This window comes from Microtus pennsylvanicus, chromosome 1 (assembly GCF_037038515.1).
Source record: "Microtus pennsylvanicus isolate mMicPen1 chromosome 1, mMicPen1.hap1, whole genome shotgun sequence".
NCBI classification, from domain to species: domain Eukaryota; kingdom Metazoa; phylum Chordata; class Mammalia; order Rodentia; family Cricetidae; genus Microtus; species Microtus pennsylvanicus.
In genome coordinates, this window is record NC_134579.1 from 62,882,392 (window position 1) to 62,903,315 (window position 20,924).

The 20,924-nt window shown below is 42.1% G+C and overlaps 1 protein-coding gene across 1 annotated transcript; it reads left to right on the top strand.

Moving 5' to 3' along the window:
* The first annotated feature begins 59 nt into the window (after positions 1-59).
* Pigx (phosphatidylinositol glycan anchor biosynthesis class X) lies at positions 60-18,423 on the top strand. Its single transcript, XM_075967123.1, has 6 exons — positions 60-358; positions 1,937-2,000; positions 6,747-6,888; positions 10,490-10,703; positions 15,807-15,907; positions 18,219-18,423. The coding sequence occupies exons 4-6, from the start codon at positions 10,496-10,498 to the stop codon at positions 18,360-18,362; spliced, it is 453 nt and encodes a 150-aa protein (XP_075823238.1). The 5' UTR covers positions 60-358; positions 1,937-2,000; positions 6,747-6,888; positions 10,490-10,495; the 3' UTR covers positions 18,363-18,423.
* Positions 18,424-20,924: the final 2,501 nt, after the last annotated feature.

Below are 20,924 nucleotides of genomic sequence, written 5' to 3' on the forward strand. Positions count from 1 at the left end.
CAACAGCGCGGGCACGCAGACAGCGCTTGCGCGGCTTCTCGCCCCGCCCCGGCTGGGACGGCAAGGGGCGGAGTCAAATGCGGTCCTCTCGGGAACTTGGAGTTACAGGGATTCTGAGCTGCCCAGTGGGAGCGCTCTGTGGGTTCAAGGACGTTCGCGCACGGAGCGCTCCGTCCCAGTCACCGGGGCCGGTGGGAGTACAGCCTGCCTCCGCGACCGCAGCTCGTCCCGCGCGCCCCTCTCGGGCGTCGGCGCTCCGGCGTCCTGGCTGCCGACACTGTGGCCTGGCTGCTCCTCTGGGCGGCTGGGCTGGTCGGCAGGCTCGCCGCTGACATCAGCGATGCCCCCTTCAGCTCGGGTAAGGGCCCGGGGCGTGGGCGCGGGTGGGGAGTACCCGCGGTGTTACGGGTACCAGGGCCGGGAGGAGGTTAGCAACAAAGGCCGCGTGCGCCCCTGCCCTCCCCGTGATCTTTGCGCGGTGTTCCATCCTGGACATCGGACCCGGGCTTTGTTCTTCCGAGGCTGACTGGCCACACTGTAGCAAAAGTACTAAACAAGTCCAGCCACGAAGCGTCTTGGGATGCTTATGGTACCCCCGAAGCTGCTTTCTGCATGCTGAGAGGCCAGGGAACCCTTCGAGTCCCGGGACGTGTGAGAATGCCCAAATTGCATGTAAAGGAGAAGGGGTGAGGTAGTGTGATGCGTGACAGACTTCCCAGGGAGATGCAACACACACACACACACACACACACACACACGAGAGAGAGAGAGAGAGACAGAGACAGAGACAGAGACACAGAGAGAGACAGAGACAGAGAGACAGAGAGAGAGACAGAGACAGAGAGAGAGAGAGAGAGACAGAGAGAGAGAGACAGAGAGCACATTCACCCAGAAAGGTAACCTTTGTACCAGTATCCAATTTGATGAACCAATGAATTTTTTTATTGGCGTTACCAGTGGAAATGTGGGCGAGGAGTTACAAGGAGCAGGGATAATGCAAAAGAAGCTGCTTCACTAGAAAGCCCACCCCAACATGGGTGACACCCCCACCCCGAAACTGCAACCCTGGAGCTCGCTAAGCAGCTTGCAGGCAGCTCCACAGCCCCAGCGTCTGGTTTTTCCCCCTATCTCTTTCTGCAGTTTGTCCCCAGCAACTCTTGATTCCCTTTCATAGGGTTGGTAGGGACCCTCAAGAATCTTCCAAGTCTTACTCTCCTGGGTTCACGTGCTTTCTTCAAGTTCCTGCGGAACAGGTTTATTGCAGTGATTCACACTCCCTTACTGTCCTTCCCACACATTTCTTCTCAAAGTTTTATAGCAAGGTATCTGACAACTGAATATTTAATGTCTTTTTTGCTTTTTGTTTCTTTTTTTTTTTTTAATTTTTGACACAGGGTCTCACCAGTCTTGAATTTTTACCCATTGAGTAATAGTTTTAATATCCAAAATATGCATGGAATCAGTTTATGAAGACTTCTGTTTACCCCGCGTTTGTAAATGAACTCTTTGAATCTTCAGGTGCCTCTCCTTTTCTTGCCTTTTTCCCCCCCTTTAACTCTCCGAACATCTTCACAAAGCATGAGTGTCCAATCTTCCAAGATGCGTAGACATGGACCAGGGAATACAGAGGGTGCTGTTATGTCTCTGATGAGGTTTGGTGAGTTAGGAGGATGGACAACCTCAGAGAAGGGCTCTCACTCAAAGACACAGCTGTTAAGTGGTGGACTAGGATCTGAAACCAGACATTCTCAACCTCCATGATTTATATGTAATAGATTTATGTGGAGCTCAAACTGCTTGCATTTAAAATGTTTACCTTTCCGTTAAATGATTAGATTTTTCTAACAAGTAAAGCTTTTTCTAATAGTTATTTTCTAATTATTTAATAGTTCTCTTAATATGCTTATTTTCATTTTTAATGTCTTGATCTTTATAGGTATAAGGGCCACTTGTTCTGAAATCATTTTGAGGCAAGAATTCTTGAAAGATGGTTTCCACAGGTAAGTTGCCCACTGATTTCTAGTTATATTCAAATACTGGCTCATAATTTACAGCAAGAAATTGATAGTTGAAATATGGATAAACTGAAAAATTGTTTTCATTTTTGTTTGTTTTGAGACAAGATCTCATAAAGTCCAGGCTGGTCTCCAATTTGCTAAGTAGTTTGGGATAACCTTGAACTCCTAATCCTCCTGCTCATTCAATACTGGGATTACAGGTTTGTGCCACCAAACCTGACTATTATTATTATTGTTATTATTTTCTTTCTTTTTCTTCTTTTTGTTTTTGTTTTTGCTTTTTTGAGACAGGGTTTTACTGTGTACCCTGGCTGTCCAGCAACTCACTTTGTAGACCAGGCTGACCTCAAAACTCAGAGATCCGCCTGCCTCTGCCTTCCAAGTGCTGGGCTTAAAGGCGTGCGCCACTACCGCCTATCTTTTTCTTTCTTGAGACAAAGTATTGCTGTATAGCCCATGTTGGCTTGGAGCTTAAAATAATCCTTCTGACTCAGCCTTCCAACTTGCTGGAATTATAGGTGTATACCATGATTCCTGACTGACTTTGTTTTTATTTTTGTTACGAATTATCTTTTCTTTAAAAAAAAAAGTCATTTCTCAGCATTCTGTTTATGATTAAGTATACTTTGCATGTTTTTCTTTTTGTAGAATTTTGTTCCCGATAGCTCATTCCAGACTTTCTCTTCTGGCTTATTCTTGTCTTTGTTGTTCTCTATATTGTATGAACTTTTATTTTGATACCTTTGTCTCCAGTGACTGACTGTACAGTAACATGCTTTGGTGTGGTTTTGTCTGTGTTTTCCCTGCCTGAGGGTTGCTAAGTTTCTTGGGCTTAAGGAATCATAGTTCTCATGAAATCTGAACAGTTTGGGGCTATATGTCTCTGTTCCCTGCCCTGTCTTTCCCGGTACCATTGAAGCGGTTCCTAGATTGTGTGCTTTATTTTGAGTTCACTGCTTCAGTTCCTTCTTCCCTGCCAGTCTTTTTTTGTTTATTTTTCTCCTTTTTATGATCCAGTTTTCCTTGTTTTCTGTGGCTTCCTCCAAACCATCTTTTATTAGTCAATGTTTAATTGCTTCTAATCATACATTTAGAAATTTTATTTTATGTAATTTGAATTTACATAAATCAAGTCTTTAAAAATTGAAAACAAAATTGGGCTGTTAAATGGCTTAGTGGGTAAAGGTGCGTGCCACCGAGCCTGATGACCTGAGTTTGGGCCCTAGGACTGATGTGGAGGAGAGAACCGGCTCCCACAAGTTGTCCTCTGACCTTCACCTGTGAGCCATGGCAAGTGCATGCCCACACATGTGTACACACAGAAGAAAAGTAATTATTAAAAATGCTTCCTTTTGAGCCGGGCGGTGGTGGCACACGCCTTTAATCCCAGCACTCGGGAGGCAGAGGCAGGAGGATCTCTGTGAGTTTGAGGCCAGCCTGGTCTACAAGAGCTAGTTCCAGGACAGGAACCAAAAAGCTACGGAGAAACCCTGTCTCGAAAAATCAAAAAAAAAAAAATGCTTCCCTTTTCCTTATAATATTCTTGTTTATCTTTAAATCCTTTCACATATTAGGTATATTTATAAGATTTGTTATTAAAATTTAAAATTTTTGTTAAATTTATTCATTTTAATTTATGATATTTTACCTGCATGTATATTTGTGTGTGTGTACCACATGCATGCTTGGTGCCCAAGGAGGTCAGAAGATGGCATTGGATCCCCTGGAACTGAAGTTACAGATGGTTGTGAACCACCTTGTAGGTGCTGGGAATCAAACCTGTGTCCTCTGCAGGAGCAACCAGTGCTGTTAATCCCTGAACCATCTCTCCTGTCCCATATAAAGACTTTTAATGTCCACCTGCTATTCCATTTCTTTTTTAACAACATAAAGAAAAGACATTTGTTTAGGCCCCTTATTCTGGAGGTGCGAGGTTCAACTATGTCTTAAGTTAGGGTTTCTGGTGCTGTGATCAAACACTTGAATCAAAAGCACCATGGGGAAGAAAAGGTTTGATTCGATCTTACAACTCTGAGGTTCCACTCCATCACTGAGGAGCTGGAGCAAAGCCCCTAGAGGAATGCTGCTTACTGACTTGCTCCACATGGCTTGCTCTGTTTGCTGTCTTGTCCAGCTGCCCAAGGGTGGCACCACCCACAGTGGGCTGGGTCCTTCCACATCAAACCTCAGTTAAAGCCACCTGATGTAGGCATTGTCTCAACTGAACTTTCCTCCTCCCATAGACCCTAACTTATGTTGACAAAAACTAAACAAAAACCCTAACCAGCCCCAGAGGCCGTACCTGGTAGTGGTTTTCTTGCCGATCAAATCAAAGGGTAGCTCAGTGCATCAGTTACATGACAAGACAGAAAGCAGCTTTGGCAGTTGTAGACTTGGTTTTTCTTCCTTTAAAGACTGTTGGTCTCTTCTCCTGTTAATAAAGGTTTTAATTTATCGTCCTGATCCTATAAGCTTTTTGTTCAGTTATAAAGTTACAGTGCTCTTCGTTTCAGGGCTAATCTGTCTAAGACTTTACCCTGTTGGGGTCTGCTGTGAATGTTTCTGTTTTACGTTTTGATGTTAGAACTCGAATGCTTTCTGATCGTTCATGAAAGTTTGGAATGTTTTACTTTTCAGCTCCTTAGTCACTTTTGTTTCCTGTTCTTCTTAACTTCTTAATTACACTTACCTTAGCATTCAGCAAAAGCAAAGAATTTCTAGTTGGATTTTTAAAAAAACTTTATTGGTTTTTTGAGACAGGGTTTCTCTGTGTAACAGCTCTGACTGTTCTGGAACTTGCTCTGTAGACCAGGCTGGCCTCGAACTCATGAGCTCTGCCCACCTCTGCCTCCCAAGTGCTGGGATTAAAGGCGTGTACCACCACTGCCCAGCTTTTTTTTTTTAACTTTAAAAAAATTATTCATTTATCCTCTCATATCATATATCCCAACGGCAGTCCCCTCCCCCTTTATTTTTAATATGAGCTCCTTCCTTTCTGGATTTTCTTATGTGTCTTCCCAGCCACTACAGTCTCTAGCCGCCCATCTTGCTATTTCCCTAAGCAGAAGCCACCATGCTGTGCTTGGGTCTCCTCTGCACTATAGTCCAGAATTTGCCTCTGAACAGAAAGCTGGGTAGGTGTGTGTACCTGTGGTATGTGTACGTGAATGCAGGTGTGTGTACCTGTGGTATGTGTAAGTGAATGCAGGTGTGTGTACCTGTGGTATGTGTACATGAATGCAGGTGTGTGTACCTGTGGTATGTGTAAGTGAATGCAGGTGTGTGTACCTGTGGTATGTGTAAGTGAATGCAGGTGTGTGTACCTGTGGTATGTGTAAGTGAATGCAGGTGTGTGTACCTGTGGTATGTGTACGTGAATGCAGGTGTGTGTACCTGTGGTATGTGTACGTGAATGCAGGTGTGTGTACCTGTGGTATGTGTACGTGAATGCAGGTGTGTGTACCTGTGGTATGTGTAAGTGAATGCAGGTGTGTGTACCTGTGGTATGTGTACCTGTGGTATGTGTACGTGAATGCAGGTGTGTGTACCTGTGGTATGTGTACGTGAATGCAGGTGTGTGTACCTGTGGTATGTGTAAGTGAATGCAGGTGTGTGTACCTGTGGTATGTGTAAGTGAATGCAGGTGTGTGTACCTGTGGTATGTGTACGTGAATGCAGGTGTGTGTACCTGTGGTATGTGTAAGTGAATGCAGGTGTGTGTACCTGTGGTATGTGTACATGAATACAAGTGTGTGTGTACCTGTGGTATGTGTAAGTGAATGCAGGTGTGTGTACCTGTGGTATGTGTACCTGTGGTATGTGTACATGAATACAAGTGTGTGTGCTTATGGGTATGTGTATGTGAGTGCAGTTTTATGTGTGTGCCTGTGGGCATGTGTGTGCCTATGGGTATGTGTCTATGAGTGTAGTTGTGTGTATGCCTGTGGGCATGTGTGTGCCTGTGGGTATGTGTCTATGAGTGTAGTTGTGTGTGTGCACCTGTGGGTAAGTGTGTATGCCTGTGGGCATGTGTGTACCTGTGGGTATGTGTATATGAGCGCAGTTGTGTGTGTGTGCACCTGTGGGCATGTGTGTACCTGTGGGCATGTGTGTACCTGTGGGCATGTGTATGTGAGTGCAGTTGTTTGTGTATACCTGTGCGCATGCTGTGGGCATGTGTGTACCTGTGGGTATGTGTATGTGAGTGCAGGTACCTAAAGAGAGATATCTGATCCCTTGGAGCTGAAGTTACAGACTGGTGTAAACCACCTGGCATGGGCGCTGGAAACTGAACTCAGGTCGTGTGCAAGAGCAGCACTCTTAACGGAACCATCTGCAGACCTAAGCTAATTTTTGTGGATGTTTATGACATCATCGCTCCTTTTGTTTGTCGATAGCCAGTGTCAGTACCACTATTGAAAAGACCCCGCTTTCCTGTCAAATAATATTAGTTCTTTTCTTGGAATATTAACATGTGTGTGACTTTTGGATTTTCTTTCTGTTGATCTTCATCTGTTTTTACATTAATGCTGTGCTGTGGCTCGCGATAGGAATTATGAGATATCCAATGGGTGATTTCTTGTGGTGTAAATATTTCACTTGACATGATAATCTACTCTTGGAAAATGAGTTTGAAATGTAGTGTCTATGCTATAATGGATGTTATGTTAATCTATCTTATTTAATAACTGAGTGAAGAGATTTACTTTGAATGTCCTTGTCTTACAGAGACCTTTTAGTAAAAGTGAAATTTGGAGAAAGCATTGAGGACTTACAGACTTGCCGACTCTTGATTAAACATCACATCCCAGCAGGACTTTTTGTGGATCCCTATGAGTTGGCTTCATTACGAGAGAGAAACGTAACAGAGGTACAGCTATTGGGGAATTTTTAAAGAGAAATTAATATAGGCATGCAAAGATTTGGATTAAGGTAAAATGTTAGATAAGACAACATTGTAGTTTAAATTTTGTTGAAGTTTTTAAAAGTCTTTTTTTTGCAATAGCGTTCTTCAACAAATGAATGACATTTGTCAGGACTAAGCCACCTAACCTAAAGGATCTGAATGCTTTTCAGCAGTATAGTTCATAGTTTAGTGACTAAGAAAGTTAATGTGTATTTGTGTATGTCTCTGCATCTAAGATTAAGGATTAATAAATTGTGCTTAGCTTTGTTAATAGGAAAGACATACTGGCTTTTTGTTTTTCTTTTTATTGTGTATGTGTGCTAGCATTTGTGCATGCACCTGTACACATACATGTGAAGGCCACAGGTTGACATAGGATGTCTTCCTCTATCTTTCCATCTTACTTTTGTTGTTGTTGTTGTTTTCAAGACAGGGTTGTTCTGTAGCTTCGGAGCCTGTTCTAGAACTAGCTCTGTTGACCAGGCTGGCCTTGAACTCACAGAGATTCGCCTGGCTCTGCCTCCTGAGTGCTGGGATTAAAGGCATGTGCCCAGCATAATACATATTTCTAAGGGAAATAAAAAATAGTGAATTAAGGTGAGCATCCAAACTGCCTAGGCTCCCCCAAGGCCAGTACATACAGTAGGATCAAAAACCCATTGCCATTTTTCTTGAGTTCTCAGTAGTCCTCATTGTCCACTATGTTCAGCAAGTCCGTTTTTATCCCATGCTTTTTCAGACCTAGGCCAGCTGGCCTTAGTGGGTTCCTGATAGAACATCCCCATTGTCTCAGTGTGTGGGTGCACCCCTCGCGGTCCTGAGTTCCTTGCTCGTGCTCTCTCTCCTTCTGCTCCTGATTTGGACCTTGAGGTTTATGTCCGGTGCTCCAATGTGGGTCTCTGTCTCTGTCTCCTTTCATCGCCTGATGAAGGTTAATATTCAGGAGGATGCCTATATGTTGGATGCTCACCTTACTAGACCTGGATGGAGGTGGGTGGTCCTTGGACTTCCCACAGGTCAGGGAACCCTGATTGCTCTTCGAGCTGGTGAGGGAGGGGGACTTGATCGGGGGAGGGAAATGGGAGGTGGTGGCGGGGAGGAGGCAGAAATCTTTAATAAATAAATTAAATAATAAAAGAAATAATGAATTAAAGAAAAGTGAAAATAGACCCTCACAATTAGTGGGTTGCTGTTGTAGCAGGAGCGGCGGGGCTGCGTCCCCAGCACCCCAGCCGCCTGCATGGCTAGCTTTACCCAAAATAATTATACGGACACTATATTCTTTTAAACATTGCTTGGCCCATTAGCTCTAGCCCTTACTGGCTAATTCTGATATCCCGATCAACCCACCTCTAATAAACTTGTGTAGCACCGGTCTTACTGGGAAGGATTCAGCATGTCTGACCTGGCAGCTTGCTCCATCGTGTCTGCTTCAGAGAGCAGAGCTATCACATCTACCCGGGAGAGGGGAGCATGGCGTCTCTGAGCTCACTTCCTCTTCCTCCCAGCATTCTGTTCTGTTTACTCTTCCCACCTATGTTTTAACCTATCAGGGCCAAGCAGTTTCTTTATTGCTTAACCAATGAAATCAACAGATTGATATATGACACTCCCACATAAGGTTGCTACTAAAGATACTTAGGAAGAAATTCATAGCACTAAATGACTATATTAGAAAGAAGAAAAGCCTCAGATAAATAATTATGGGTCTGAGTCTGGCAGTGGTGGCTCACACCATTAATCCCAGCACTTGGAAGACAGAGGCAGGTGGATCTCTGTGAGTTCAAGGCCATCCTGGTCTATAAAGTGAATTCCAGGACAGCCAAGGCTACTTACACAGAGAAGCCCTGTCTCGAGAAGCAAACAAAAATTAGTAATAACCCAGAAACTCACGAGTTAGCTAGGCTTGCAGTGTCCCAAATAAGTTGGAAGGCAAGGACTGACACCTGAGGCTGTCCTGTTGATACTCAAATTTGCACATGGATGTTATTTGAGTGTGTGTGTGCACATGTGCGTGTATACTCACACACAGACAAAAAGGACCCCAGCTTTCTAAGTGCTGGGATTATAGGTGTGTGCCACCATGTCTGGCTTGGGATAGTTATTTTGAAATAGTTCTAACACATTTAATTTTTGTTTGCTTTTGTTTTCTAAGACAGGGTCTCACTATGTATCCCTGGCAGGCCTGGGACTCACAATGTAGACCAGGGTAGCCTTGAACTTATACAAATTCACCTGTTTCTACCTCCAGGTGCTGGAATCAAAGGCTTGTGCCACCATGTGCTCTTAGTACTTTTTAAAAAACACATAATTTTTATTTTAATTTTAGTTGTGTATACATATGTGTGTGTTGTGTGGACATGTGCTTGTATGTGTGGATGCCTGTGGGAACAGAAGAGGAATTAGATCTCCTGGAGGTGGAGTTACAGGCAGTTATGAGCTGACCGACGTGGGCACTGTGAACCAAACTCAGGTCCACTGTAAGAGCTCTTCACCACTCACTGAGCCGTCTGTCTCTCCAGCCCCTCTTTTATTTAGTGTTGTGTGCCAGTGTGCATGCCGTGCACACATACAGATCTGAGGACAACTTTTTTTTAAAGATTTGTTTATATTTTTATTATTTATATTTACATATGTGTTTGTGTGAGTGTTTTTGCACATGGGTGTCCACAGAGTCAAGAAGAGGATGTCAGATCTTTTGGAACTAGGGTTCCCAGGTGTTTTTGAACTATCCAACGTACTTTCCATTGCTGGTCTAGAAGACAGAGAAGCATGTAGTCCTAACCACTGAGCCATCACTTTAGCCTGGTGGAAAACCTCTGGGCGGCAGCTCTCTCCTTCCAGCATGTATTCCAGAGTTTGAAGTCAGGTGCTCAGACTTGCATGGCGAGTCCTTCTGTCTATGGAGCATCCCCCAGAGCTTTGCTGGTTGGGAATGATGTAAGTATAGTATAGTTTTAGCCCTTGGGTAGGGCAAGGCAGGAGATTGGCAATTTTGTGGCCAGCCTGAGCTGCAGAGTAAGGTCAAAACCAGCCTTAGCTACACAGTGAGACAGTGTGTCTGTGTGTATGTGTGTGCACGCAATTTGTTTGAGGTTGGTAAGTGTTGTTCAGTGGTAGATCCCTTGCCTAGAGTGTATAAAGTCCTGGTTTTGAGCCCCAGCACTACAAAAATAAAATTGTTTTTCACATTTCCATTGTATACCCACTCTAGAAAGTTGCTGACCTTTGCCTGGCTTCCTGCCTGCGGTGCTCTGGCTTATTCACTACCGTTTACCTCACCGAAGAACAGGAAATGGCCAGGACGATACCAGTCATTTCAACCTAACACAAGTTAAACGGTTTTGTCATAGTTGTTCCCCCGTTTGCTTTTATTATTTGCGGATCATATCCTGCGTTTTCTACATGCAAGTGAGGATGGAAACGGAGTGGAAATGGCCTGTAACAGGAATACACTTGATGTTTCTGCCTATCTGTACAGCAGTCTTCAGGTTTTACCTTTGTCTTTTTTATTTTTTTTCATTAGTATTTTCTTCTTGATTAATATTTGTTTTCTCTTCCACAGGCAGTGATGCTATCAGAAAGTTTTAATATAGAAGCTCCCAACTATTTGTCCAAAGAGTCTGCAGTCCTCATTTACGCACGACAAGACGCACAGTGCATCGACTGTTTTCAGGCCTCTTTGCCTGTGCACTATCGCTATCACCGGCCCCATAGGAAGGATGGAGACACCCTGATTGTGATCAACAACCCAGACCTACTGATGTACTGTGACCAAGGTGAGGGTAGAATTAAGACTAAAGGTGTGGTGGCGGGCCTTAGTCGAGAACAGAATGGCAAACATGTCTTCCTTTATTAACTTGTAGTGAATTGTTGTGAGATGGATACCTACGGAAAATAAAACTACAGGCCTGAAGACGGCTTGGAAGGTGAAGGATCGTATTGCTAGGCCTGACCAGCTGTATGCATAATGAAGGAGAGCCCAACTCCTGCAAGTTCTCTGACCTCCACGTGTGTGCTAGGTGCACACGTACACACACATGCACACACACACACTAACTGTAATAAAGCATTTTAAAGGAGAAACAGGACTTTCCCACCTGCTCTCAGAGCTGTCCCATGTGTTCTGTCCCTATCATAGTGTCCTCTTTCCTTTCTAAGACTAACTCATTTTACTGACTTTATCAGTCACTTCCGCTTTCATTTTAGGATTTTTAACACTCTGTGTATATTTGGGTGTCTATTTGTGGGTATGTGAACCTGGGAGTACAGTGCCTGGAGAGGCCAGAAGCAGGTGTCCAATCTCCTAGAGCTGAGTTAAAGGCAGTTGTGATTCACCCACTGTGAATGCTGGGAACCAACACAGGTTCTCTGGAAGAGCAAGAAGTGCTCTTAACCTCTGCGCCTTTTCCCCATCCCCGATCCTCACTTCCTAAATGGACGTGAATCTTTTGGGGGGCATTTCGAGACAGGGTTTCTTTGTGTATCCTGACTGTCCTAAAACTCACTATGTAGACCAGGCTAGCTTCAAACTCGAGGTCCACCTGCCGCTTCCTCTCGAGTGCTAGGATTAAAGGTGTGCCACCACCATCTGTTTGTGAGCATGAGGCTTAAATACTATAATTTTAGTCTTGTCCATAACAATAGCAACAAAAAATGTTATTTCTATTAAATTTCTTTAGTTTTGCTGTTTCTCTCCTGTCTCTCTCTTTTCCTTAAGATTCTTTTGGAAGGCCCATTGATCTGAAGGTTTCTTTCTTACGGTTTGGGCCTATTTGCATTCATGTAAAACGCTTATTTCCTGGGATTGACTCCATGTAGTCAGAGATTGCTCATTTGTTTCCTGGCCTCCCAGACCCGAAGTAATCACACAGAAACTGAATTAATTACAACACTGCTTGGCCAACAGCTTAGGCATATTCCTGGCTAACTCTTATGTCTTAAATTAACCCATTTCTATTAATCTGTATATTGCGATGTGCTTGTAGCCTGCCAGTAAGCTTCCATCCCGCATCTGTCTCCTGCGGCAGCCCATGGCTTTTCTCTGACTCTGCCTGCTCTCTTTCTACATCTCTATTTAGATTTTCCACCGGGCTTTACTCTGTAAAGCCATTGGCCAAAAGGAACTTCTTTATTAATGAATGCCAATAAAATATATTCACAGCATAGAGAGGGGAATCCCACATCACCTCCCCTTTTCTGTCTAAATTTAACATAGTAAAATTACATATAACAAAACAGATATCAAACAAGAATTACAGTTACAGGGCTGGAGAGATGGCTCAGCGGTTAAGAGCATTTCCTGTTCTTCCAAAGGTCCGGAGTTCAATTCCCAGCAACCACATGGTGGCTCACAACCATCTGTAATGAGGTCTGGTGCCCTCTTCTGGCCTGCAGACAGAATATTGTATACATAATAAATAAATATATAAAAAAAAGAATTACAGTTACAATATTTATATCTATTTTATCTTTTATCATAACTAAGGAAAACTATAATTATGACTATCTGTTCTTCAACTCCATCAAAGACTTCAGAAGGATATAATATTACCTAAGTAAACAGGAAGTGCATTGTAAGCAACTTCCAAAACTGTAAGATTGACAGAGACATCTTGTTGCCTGAACAGTCACCCAAAGTTCTTCTGTAACATTGGAGTATCCATTTTCAGTCTACAGGCCCATAGTATCTGGCAGACTTTTCCATGAAGCAGGAAATTTCAAAGACAGTTCCATTTATATTGACAGTTTGTCAGTCACTTTCTTCTGTGTCCTGCAGAATGTCTGGCAGACTCTTCCATGAAGCGGGAACCCTAAAGGACGGTCTCACCTTCTTTAGGCAACTTCAGCAGTCATTTTTCTGTAGATTCTGTACGTCCAGTTCATATAGTATAATATCAAGCAGTCCTGGCAAGAGCAGTTTCTTTCCCAAAGGGCTAACAAACTCCATAAGGAGCCTCTTTGATGCTCATCTTCCTCTTGAAGTAATTGGTACTGCCAGGAGCAGATGTGTCTCATTGTCATGAAAAGTCCTAAGTTCTTAAAACATTTTAAGTGCCATAATCTGTTAGTCTTTGAAAGATTTGGAGAATATCTATCTGAAATATATCTCTGTATATCTAGAAAAACCTAACTAACATGACTACAAGCTTAATTATTATAGATGATTATCTATTAACCTACATTTCTTAATTATACATTACATTTTTAAATGATCTGCACAAACAATACCTTAATCAAGGGCAGAAATATATATATATATACATATATATGTATATATATATTTATATGGTCAATTTATATATATATAACAAAATTGACCTTAAATTTGTATCAATAAACCAAGATCCATATGAATGCAAAGCATTTATCTTTATGTCATATCCCCCTTTAAATGTAAACAAACATTTAGCAACAATATTTGAAATTTGGGCATAGTTCTCTCCAAACTTCTTACTGCTTCTTGTTGGATGAAGTAATTTTAGGGGTTTACAGAGATTTTTCAGGGGATCTTAGTCCATCAAACCACATTAGTCCGAAAGGAATTCACAGGTTCTCATTTTCTGTGGAAACAAAAGCAACATACCTTTAGACCCAAATTTTGAAGTCAAGATACCTTTAAAATATATATGTTGGTTTAGCTTAGCAGCCCATATGATGAAAATGTCTCTCTGTATTTAGCTCATTTACAGTCAAAAAATTCAAAGAAAACACAATAATATACATAATCCAGACTCTCTCATATATATTCCATCTTTACGTGGCTTATTATTCTTACCCTATTACTTTTTCTACAAGTTTAATATTTTATCTTTACTCCTTTAACCTATGACTGTCTTATATTATATTATGTATATTATAACTGTCTATACTCTTTCTCTTCTCTCTCTCAAGCTTACATACATTTATCCAACACTTTGACCCACTCAGAGGTCTTTTTCATCTGAATCTGTTTTTATTGTATATCTGTAATCCTTTCCTGACCAGGACTGCTTCTTAACATGCTAAGTGGCGTGGCTAGGACTAAGGCTGCTTTGCCTTTTGGCTCCACCCAGTCCAACGTGGCAGTCTGCAAGACATGCACATTGCAGCAGGTCTATTTTGTGCCATTAAGCAATTTGTAACACGCTGCTCACAAACCCCATTCAAGTGCTTGGCCTCCTGAAGAGCCAGAGTTTGTACTGGCAGCATTAACCAGGAGCTGCCATTTCTTATGCTGAGTCAATAAGCCTTTTCTTAAAGGAGCTGTGGCACCCCTGCTTGCTGCCAGCAAACAGAGCTCATCTGGGGGAAAAAAATGCAAGAAGCTGCACTAAACTCTGTTCTTTTCTGTCTAGAATCTCTTTTCAAGCTCCCTCAGGTTTTATGTGAATGTTGTTGCCCCACGTTGGGCGCCAGTCCAGATGTATGATCAGTTTCATTCATGTTTGGTTCCTTTGTCAAGAACATAGGTAATACTAAGTTCTTTTATTAGTAGGCATGTAACATCTGGCCATTTCTCTTTTCAGGGGAAGGGAATGAGATAGGATCTTCCTGTGGAGGCCACTCTTGCCTTAAACTTCCTTTATTGCCCCATACTCCTAAGTGGTGGGATTGCTGTGCTTTGAGGATGTCTCCTTTTTATAGTGATCTACCTCCCCTTTGCTGCTTTCTGTTTTGCTTTTAGATATATTTTACATATAAGTATTTGCCTGCATGTGTGTATATGTACCACATACATACCTATGCATGCTTGTGAGCCACCTTATAGGTGTTGGAAACTGAACCTAGGTCCTCTGTAAGAAGAGCAAATGCTCTTAACTAAGAGACTAGTCCCTGCTTTCTTACAAAGCTAACGGTGTTGTTACTAATAGATAGCAGAGAGGGATTTTTAATCTTACGTTACGTTGTTGCTGTTCAGCCTTTCCTGACAGGAATATTAAACGCTTTTCCACTCTGTCCGCTTTCTTTATCCAGTGGTGTTTTCTGCTCCTGTTCAAGATGCCGTTGCTTGTCCTACCTAAGCTCTGAAGAAGTGTTTCTCCTGAGAGAACACACAGGATTCTGATAGTTTGTTTTGATCTGAGTGCTTTGTGTTGATGTTTGATATGGAAATTTATCAGGCTTTGTAATGAAGATGTGTTCATTTTTTTGAACATAATTTATATCCTTTAGAACAGGTTTTTGAAGTAATGATGTCTTTTTTTTAAGTAATACTTCAAAAAAAGTCACATATTTTTAATGGTATCTGTTAACAAAACATGTTTCATTAATGTGGTTACCATTGCAATTTCATGTTTCTTAGGTATCCACATAAGAAAGAACACCAGCATACTAGCATGTGATGATGGATGGGTGTGGGCTGTCCTTCTGTATATGTGTTACTTTTATTGGTTGATGAATAAAACTGTTTTGGCCAATGGCTTAGCAGAGTACAGCCTGGCAGGAAATCTGAACACACACACACGAGAGAGAGAGAGAGAGAGAGAGAGAGAGAGAGAGATAGAAAGAGAGAGAGTAGGTGGAGTCAAGGAGATGCCATGTAGCTGCCAAAGGAAAAAGACACCAGAAAACCTTATCTGTAGACCACAGCCTTGTGACAATACACAGATTAATAGAAATGGGTTAATTTAAGCTGTAAGAGCTAGCCAGGAATACACCTAAACTATTGGCCAAACAGTGTTGTAATTAACATAGTTTCTGTGTGATTATTTGAGTCTAGGCAGTTGGGAAATAAAGTGCAGTCTCTATCTACAGGTGGGTCCAAGCCATCTACACTGTGTGTAGAGATGTCTGAATTCTCATATCCCAGCATGAACAGTTCCTGATGAAGTGAAAGGCAAGCTGTAGCCTTGAATCCAAAGATGAGGTTTCTGACGTCTTGTTTTTACCCCTTTTTTCAGAGTTCCCTGTTTTGAAATGCTGGGGTCAGTCAGAAGTAGCAGCTCCTTGTGCTTTGAAAAGTGAGGAGATGTGCCGGTGGAAGAATATGCAGTATAAATCAGTAAGAAGCTTTATGCTGTTTTTAAATAGCACTGTCTCACTTCAGTCTCTGCTGTGTTGAAAGGTTAGCATGCTGTATTCTCATACAGAGCACCTGTGTTGTTTTAAGGTTCTTTGCTACTGATGATCACAGTGAGTAAAGTCAGTGTCATTTGAATTGGGAGCTGGTGGGGAGTGAGTCCCATGCCTCCTTAGTTCAGAGTATACGTGTTACTGGGATACTTTGTAAAGGTGTGAAGAAAAACTGCAGATGCATTCAGTTTTCCTTCAGCAGGAAGGCCATCCTCCGCTACATAGTGATTCGCAGCCAGTCTATGCTGTGTGAAACCCTGATTCAAACTAAAATAATACAAAACCATAAAGGAATATACCATTTTTTAGGAAAGGAGACCCAGAATGTAGGTTAGTGGAAGAGTATTTGCCTATCAAGTGGAAGACCTTGGGTTCGAACCCCAACATAGAAAAATTAAAAATTTAAATGAAAGTATGATATGTGTGTATTCCCAGTACCCAGGAGGTTAAAGCATAAAGAATATGAGTCCCAGGCCAGCCTTGATGACATAGGGAATTTGAGGTTAGATCCTTCTCTCTTTCTCTCTTTTTAATTTTCCTTGTTATTATTAGTGGTGTGTGTATGTGTATATGTAGAGGTCAGAGTACACTTTTAGGAGTTAGTTTTCTCCTCCTATCCAGGGTTTCTTTCTTTTTTTCTTCCTTTCTTTCTTCCTTTCTTTCTTTCTTTCTTTCTTTCTTTCTTTCTTTCTTTCTTTCTTTCTTTCTTTCTTTCTTTTTTGTCCTTGGACAGGGTTTCTCTGTGTAGTCCTGGCTGTCCTTGAACTCAGATCCTCCTGCCTCTGCCTCCTGAGTGTTGGTTAGCACGCCTTTCTGTACTACTGTGGCTTGGCATAGCCACCGCTGCACAACAAGGGTTCCTTTCCCTGTGGGTTTGGGAAATCAGACCTAAGACATCAGACTTGGATAGCAAGTGAGTGCTTTTACCCACTGAACTATCTTGTCAGCCCAAGACCCTGTCTCTTAAGAAAAGGTAGTTAGAATTAATACAAACTTTTGAGTTAGAGAATCAAAGAAACGGTGTGATCACCATAAGATATACATTTAAGTGACTCTAATTTTTCTTTTTCTGGTTTTTTGAGACAGGTTTTCTCTGTGTACCCTGGCTGTCCTGGAATTTGTTCTATAGATCAGGCTAGCTTCAAATTCAAGAGATCTGCCTGTCTTTGCCTCCTAAGTTTTGGGATTAAAGACATGGGTCGCCTTACCTGGCTAAGAAAAGAAAACTTTTAAGAATAAAAAAATAGTCTTTTGCCGGGCGGTGGTGGCGCACGCCTTTAATCCCAGCACTCGGGAGGCAGAGGCAGGCGGATCTCTGTGAGTTCGAGGCCAGCCTGGTCTACAAGAGCTAGTTCCAGGACAGGAACCAAAAGCTACAGAGAAACCCTGTCTCGAAAAATCAAAAAAAAAAAAATGGTCTTTTAAAAAAGAAAACAAAGATGGATGGTGGTGGCGCACGCCTTTAATCCCAGCACTTAAGAGACAGAGGCAGGTGGATCTCTTGAGTTCGAAGCCAGCATGGTCTGCAGAGCCAGTTCTAGGATAGCTAGGGCTGTTACACAGAGAAGCCCTGTCTTGAAAGGCAAAAAAACAAAACAAAACTTTATGCAATGTATATATATATTTTTTTTTTTTTGGTTTTTCGAGACAGGGTTTCTCTGTGGCTTTGGAGCCTGTCCTGGAACTAGCTCTGTAGACCAGGCTGGTCTCGAACTCACAGAGATATGCAATGTATATTGATAGTATCTATCAACCATTACTCCTCCTAGTGCTCCACACCCTCCCAAGTTCATGTCCTCTTTTTAAATAGTATGTATAACCTAATGAATCTGGTCAGGGCTCTCCATGTACACATGGGTGTGTGGCCATCCACAGGGGCATGAGCAGCCTGCCAGTGACATGTCCCCAAAGGAGACTAACTCTTCCTCCCTTAGCAGCCATCAACTGCTGTAGCTCCTCCACTAGCTGTGGAGCCTCAGAGGCCCTGCCCCCAACTGAGCTGGAGTTTTGATTGACTTGATCTTACACATGTCTTGTGCATGTAACTGCAGCTTCTGTGAGCCCATACAGACAACAGCCATGTCATGTCCAGAACTATGCATTTCACAGCTGCCTTCCATACCTTCTGGCTCTTCCATTCTTTCTGCCCCTTTTGTGAGAAGTTCTAGCCTTGGTTGGTAGGAGCTTGATGTAGATGAGCACCTAGAGTTATTAAATTTTCTGTTTCCCTCTCTCCACAGATCCGGAAGAATTTGACCCTACAAGTTCCAGTGGGACTGACGATCCACACCTCTTTGGTGTGTTCTGTGACTCTGCTCATCACCATCTTGTGCTCTTCTTTGATCCTTGTAGCTGTTTTCAAATACGGCCACTTTTCCCTGTGAGTTTTAGACAGTTAGATGTTTTCTATGAACCTAATAAATGGGACCGATTCACTTGTGACAAGGCGTGTTAACTGGCTATTTTGTCTTCTTTATGGTTAAAATTTCATTTCCGGGCAGAGCTCTGTCAGTTCATGGCTAGCTTGGTCTACATTGTAAGAACCTGTCCAATAAAACAAACAACAAAAAATTTTGTTTCCCAGAGGAAATTTTGGGTCATTGCCAGCTAAATTTAGTGTCTGTTCTATAACCTCAAATACTATTGGGTAGTCTGGTAGAGGACGCTTCTTTGTGTTAGATTAATACTTAGAAGTGCTGTCTTCATCTGGTATAGAATGAGTAGAATGAGTTCTTTGTTAAATTATTTACTTGCATTTTATGTGCATTGGTGTTTTGTCTATGTGTATGTCTGTGTGAGGTGTTGGTTCCATAGGAACAGAAGTGCAGACAATTGCTAACAGATGTCTGGGTGCTGGGAACGAACCTGGGTCCTCAGGAAGAGCAGACAGTGCAATTAATCCCTGAGCCATCTCTCCAGGCCCCTAAGCGTATGTTTTACAAGCATTAACTGTGAGATTAATAATGTGACATTGAAATGGGATTAGCTTTTCTTTTTTCCTTTTTTACTTTTTGGAGTGGGGATATGACATTTATTGAATTTATCTGCTAGAGTGGAAATGATGTCTATAAACATCCAAATGTTTGTTACTATACTTCTACAACACAATTAAAGTCCAAATGGTTTTTGCCAGATAGTGGTGACACATTCCTTTAGTCTCAGCACTCCAGAGGCAGAGAGGAGGGTGAATCTCTGTGAGTTTGAGGATAGCCAGGAATACACAAAGAAACTCTTGACTGGGGGAGAAAAATCCTAGTGGTTTTTAAAAAGTAAATTCAATCAAAACTCATTACTTCAGAACTGATAGTTTCTTTAAGGCCACAGTAATACTTAACTAGGGTGTAAGAATTGAATGCCGACATTTGGTTAGTTGGTTGGAAAACTAAACTTCCAGCTTGCTCAAATGGAATCACAGTGTCTTCAGAGAGGCAGAGTCCACTAGATTCACTAACGTTGGATAACTGTCAGGAAGTTTTAGAGCCAGGCATAGTGGCTCGTGCCTCTAATTCCAGCACTTGGGAGGCAAAGGCAGGTGAATCTCTGTGAATTCAAAGCCTGCCTGGTCTACATAATGAATTCCAGTACAACCAGAGTTTTGTGTATTTGTTTAGTGTGTTTGTGTTTAGTGAGGCCCTGTTTTGTTATGTTGTATATTTGTGTTTAGGGAGACCCTGTCCCCCCAAAACAAAAAACTAACAAAAAATAGGCTATTTAAAGTGGGAAGGGTATTGGGGTTGAATACTCACACCTGTAATCTCAGCACTTCATAGTAAAGGAAGATAATCAGGCTTTAAAAGCTAGCCTGCACTACATAGCCAATTCAAGGTCAGGCTGGACTATGTGAAGAGCAGCCAGTGCTCTTAACCACTGAGCCATCTCTCCAACTCCCCAGAAGGAAGATGTAGAAATAAAAACAAAGCAGAGAAAAAACTAGTCAGATAAACACCTAGATCATACTACTTACTCCTTTATCCTATGGAGAGTCAAACTGCATTTTAAAAGTTTCTTTTTGATTTTATGTGCCTGAGTGTTTGCCTGCATGAATGTATGGGCACTGCATATCTTTGGTACCCGTGGAGGCCGCATGAAGGCATTAGATCACCTGGAACTGGAGTTACAGATGGTTGTGAGCTGCCACATGGGTGCAGGGAAACGAACAGGTTCTTTGGAAGATCAGCCAGTCTTAATTGCTGAGCTGTCTCTCCATCCTTTCTAAAACCTTTATTTAATAAATTCCACCTTTGCTTAAGTGTGGGTATACGTGTGTGTGTGTGTGTGTGTGTGTGTGTTTTGTGGGAAATCCTTCTATGTTTTACTTTTATTGATTAATGAATGAAGAAGCTTCTTTGGCCTGTGGTAGGGCATAGTAGACCTAGGTGGGAAACCTAAACTGAATGCTGGGAGAAAGAAGGTGGAGTCAGTGAGAAGCATGTAGCCGCCAGAGAAGAAAGACGCAAGCCACCAACTGGAACCTTGCTTGGTAGGCTACGAGTCTCATGGTAAAATATAAAATAATAGAAATGGGTTAATGTAAGATGTAAGAGCTTGCTAGGAATACACTAGAATCATTGGCCACGCAGTGTTGTAAATAATACAGTTTTCTGAGTGATTATTTCGAGTCTGGGCAGCTGGGAATGAATGAGCGGCCTCTACCAACATGTGTGCATTTAAGAGAAATATTTGTTTTCAGTTTAACCAAATTTCATTAGTCTGCAAGTGTAAAGTTAATATTTAAGATTGTGTCCTATTATATAATCCAGTTTTGTAGTCATTTAGATGGATGTCAAGAAGCACATGAAAACTATGGGAATGACACCCCACAAACATTGACATGACTCACTGCCTAATTTTGATACAAGCACATGTCTGTGTTTGGCTTCCTCATATTATCTTCCTTTGATAGACATGAGTAGGTGTTTATGTTTTCAGTCAGTTTGTAACTCCAT

What these genes read in the sequence shown, in the direction of transcription:
- Pigx (XM_075967123.1), top strand. Translation starts at nt 10,496, where the DNA reads ATGCTATCAGAAAGTTTTAATATAGAAGCTCCCAACTATTTGTCCAAA. An exon ending in ACTGATGTACTGTGACCAAG is followed by an intron (nt 10,704 to 15,806) that starts GTGAGGGTAGAA and finishes CCCTTTTTTCAG; the next exon opens with AGTTCCCTGTTTTGAAATGC. An exon ending in AGAATATGCAGTATAAATCA is followed by an intron (nt 15,908 to 18,218) that starts GTAAGAAGCTTT and finishes CTCTCTCCACAG; the next exon opens with ATCCGGAAGAATTTGACCCT.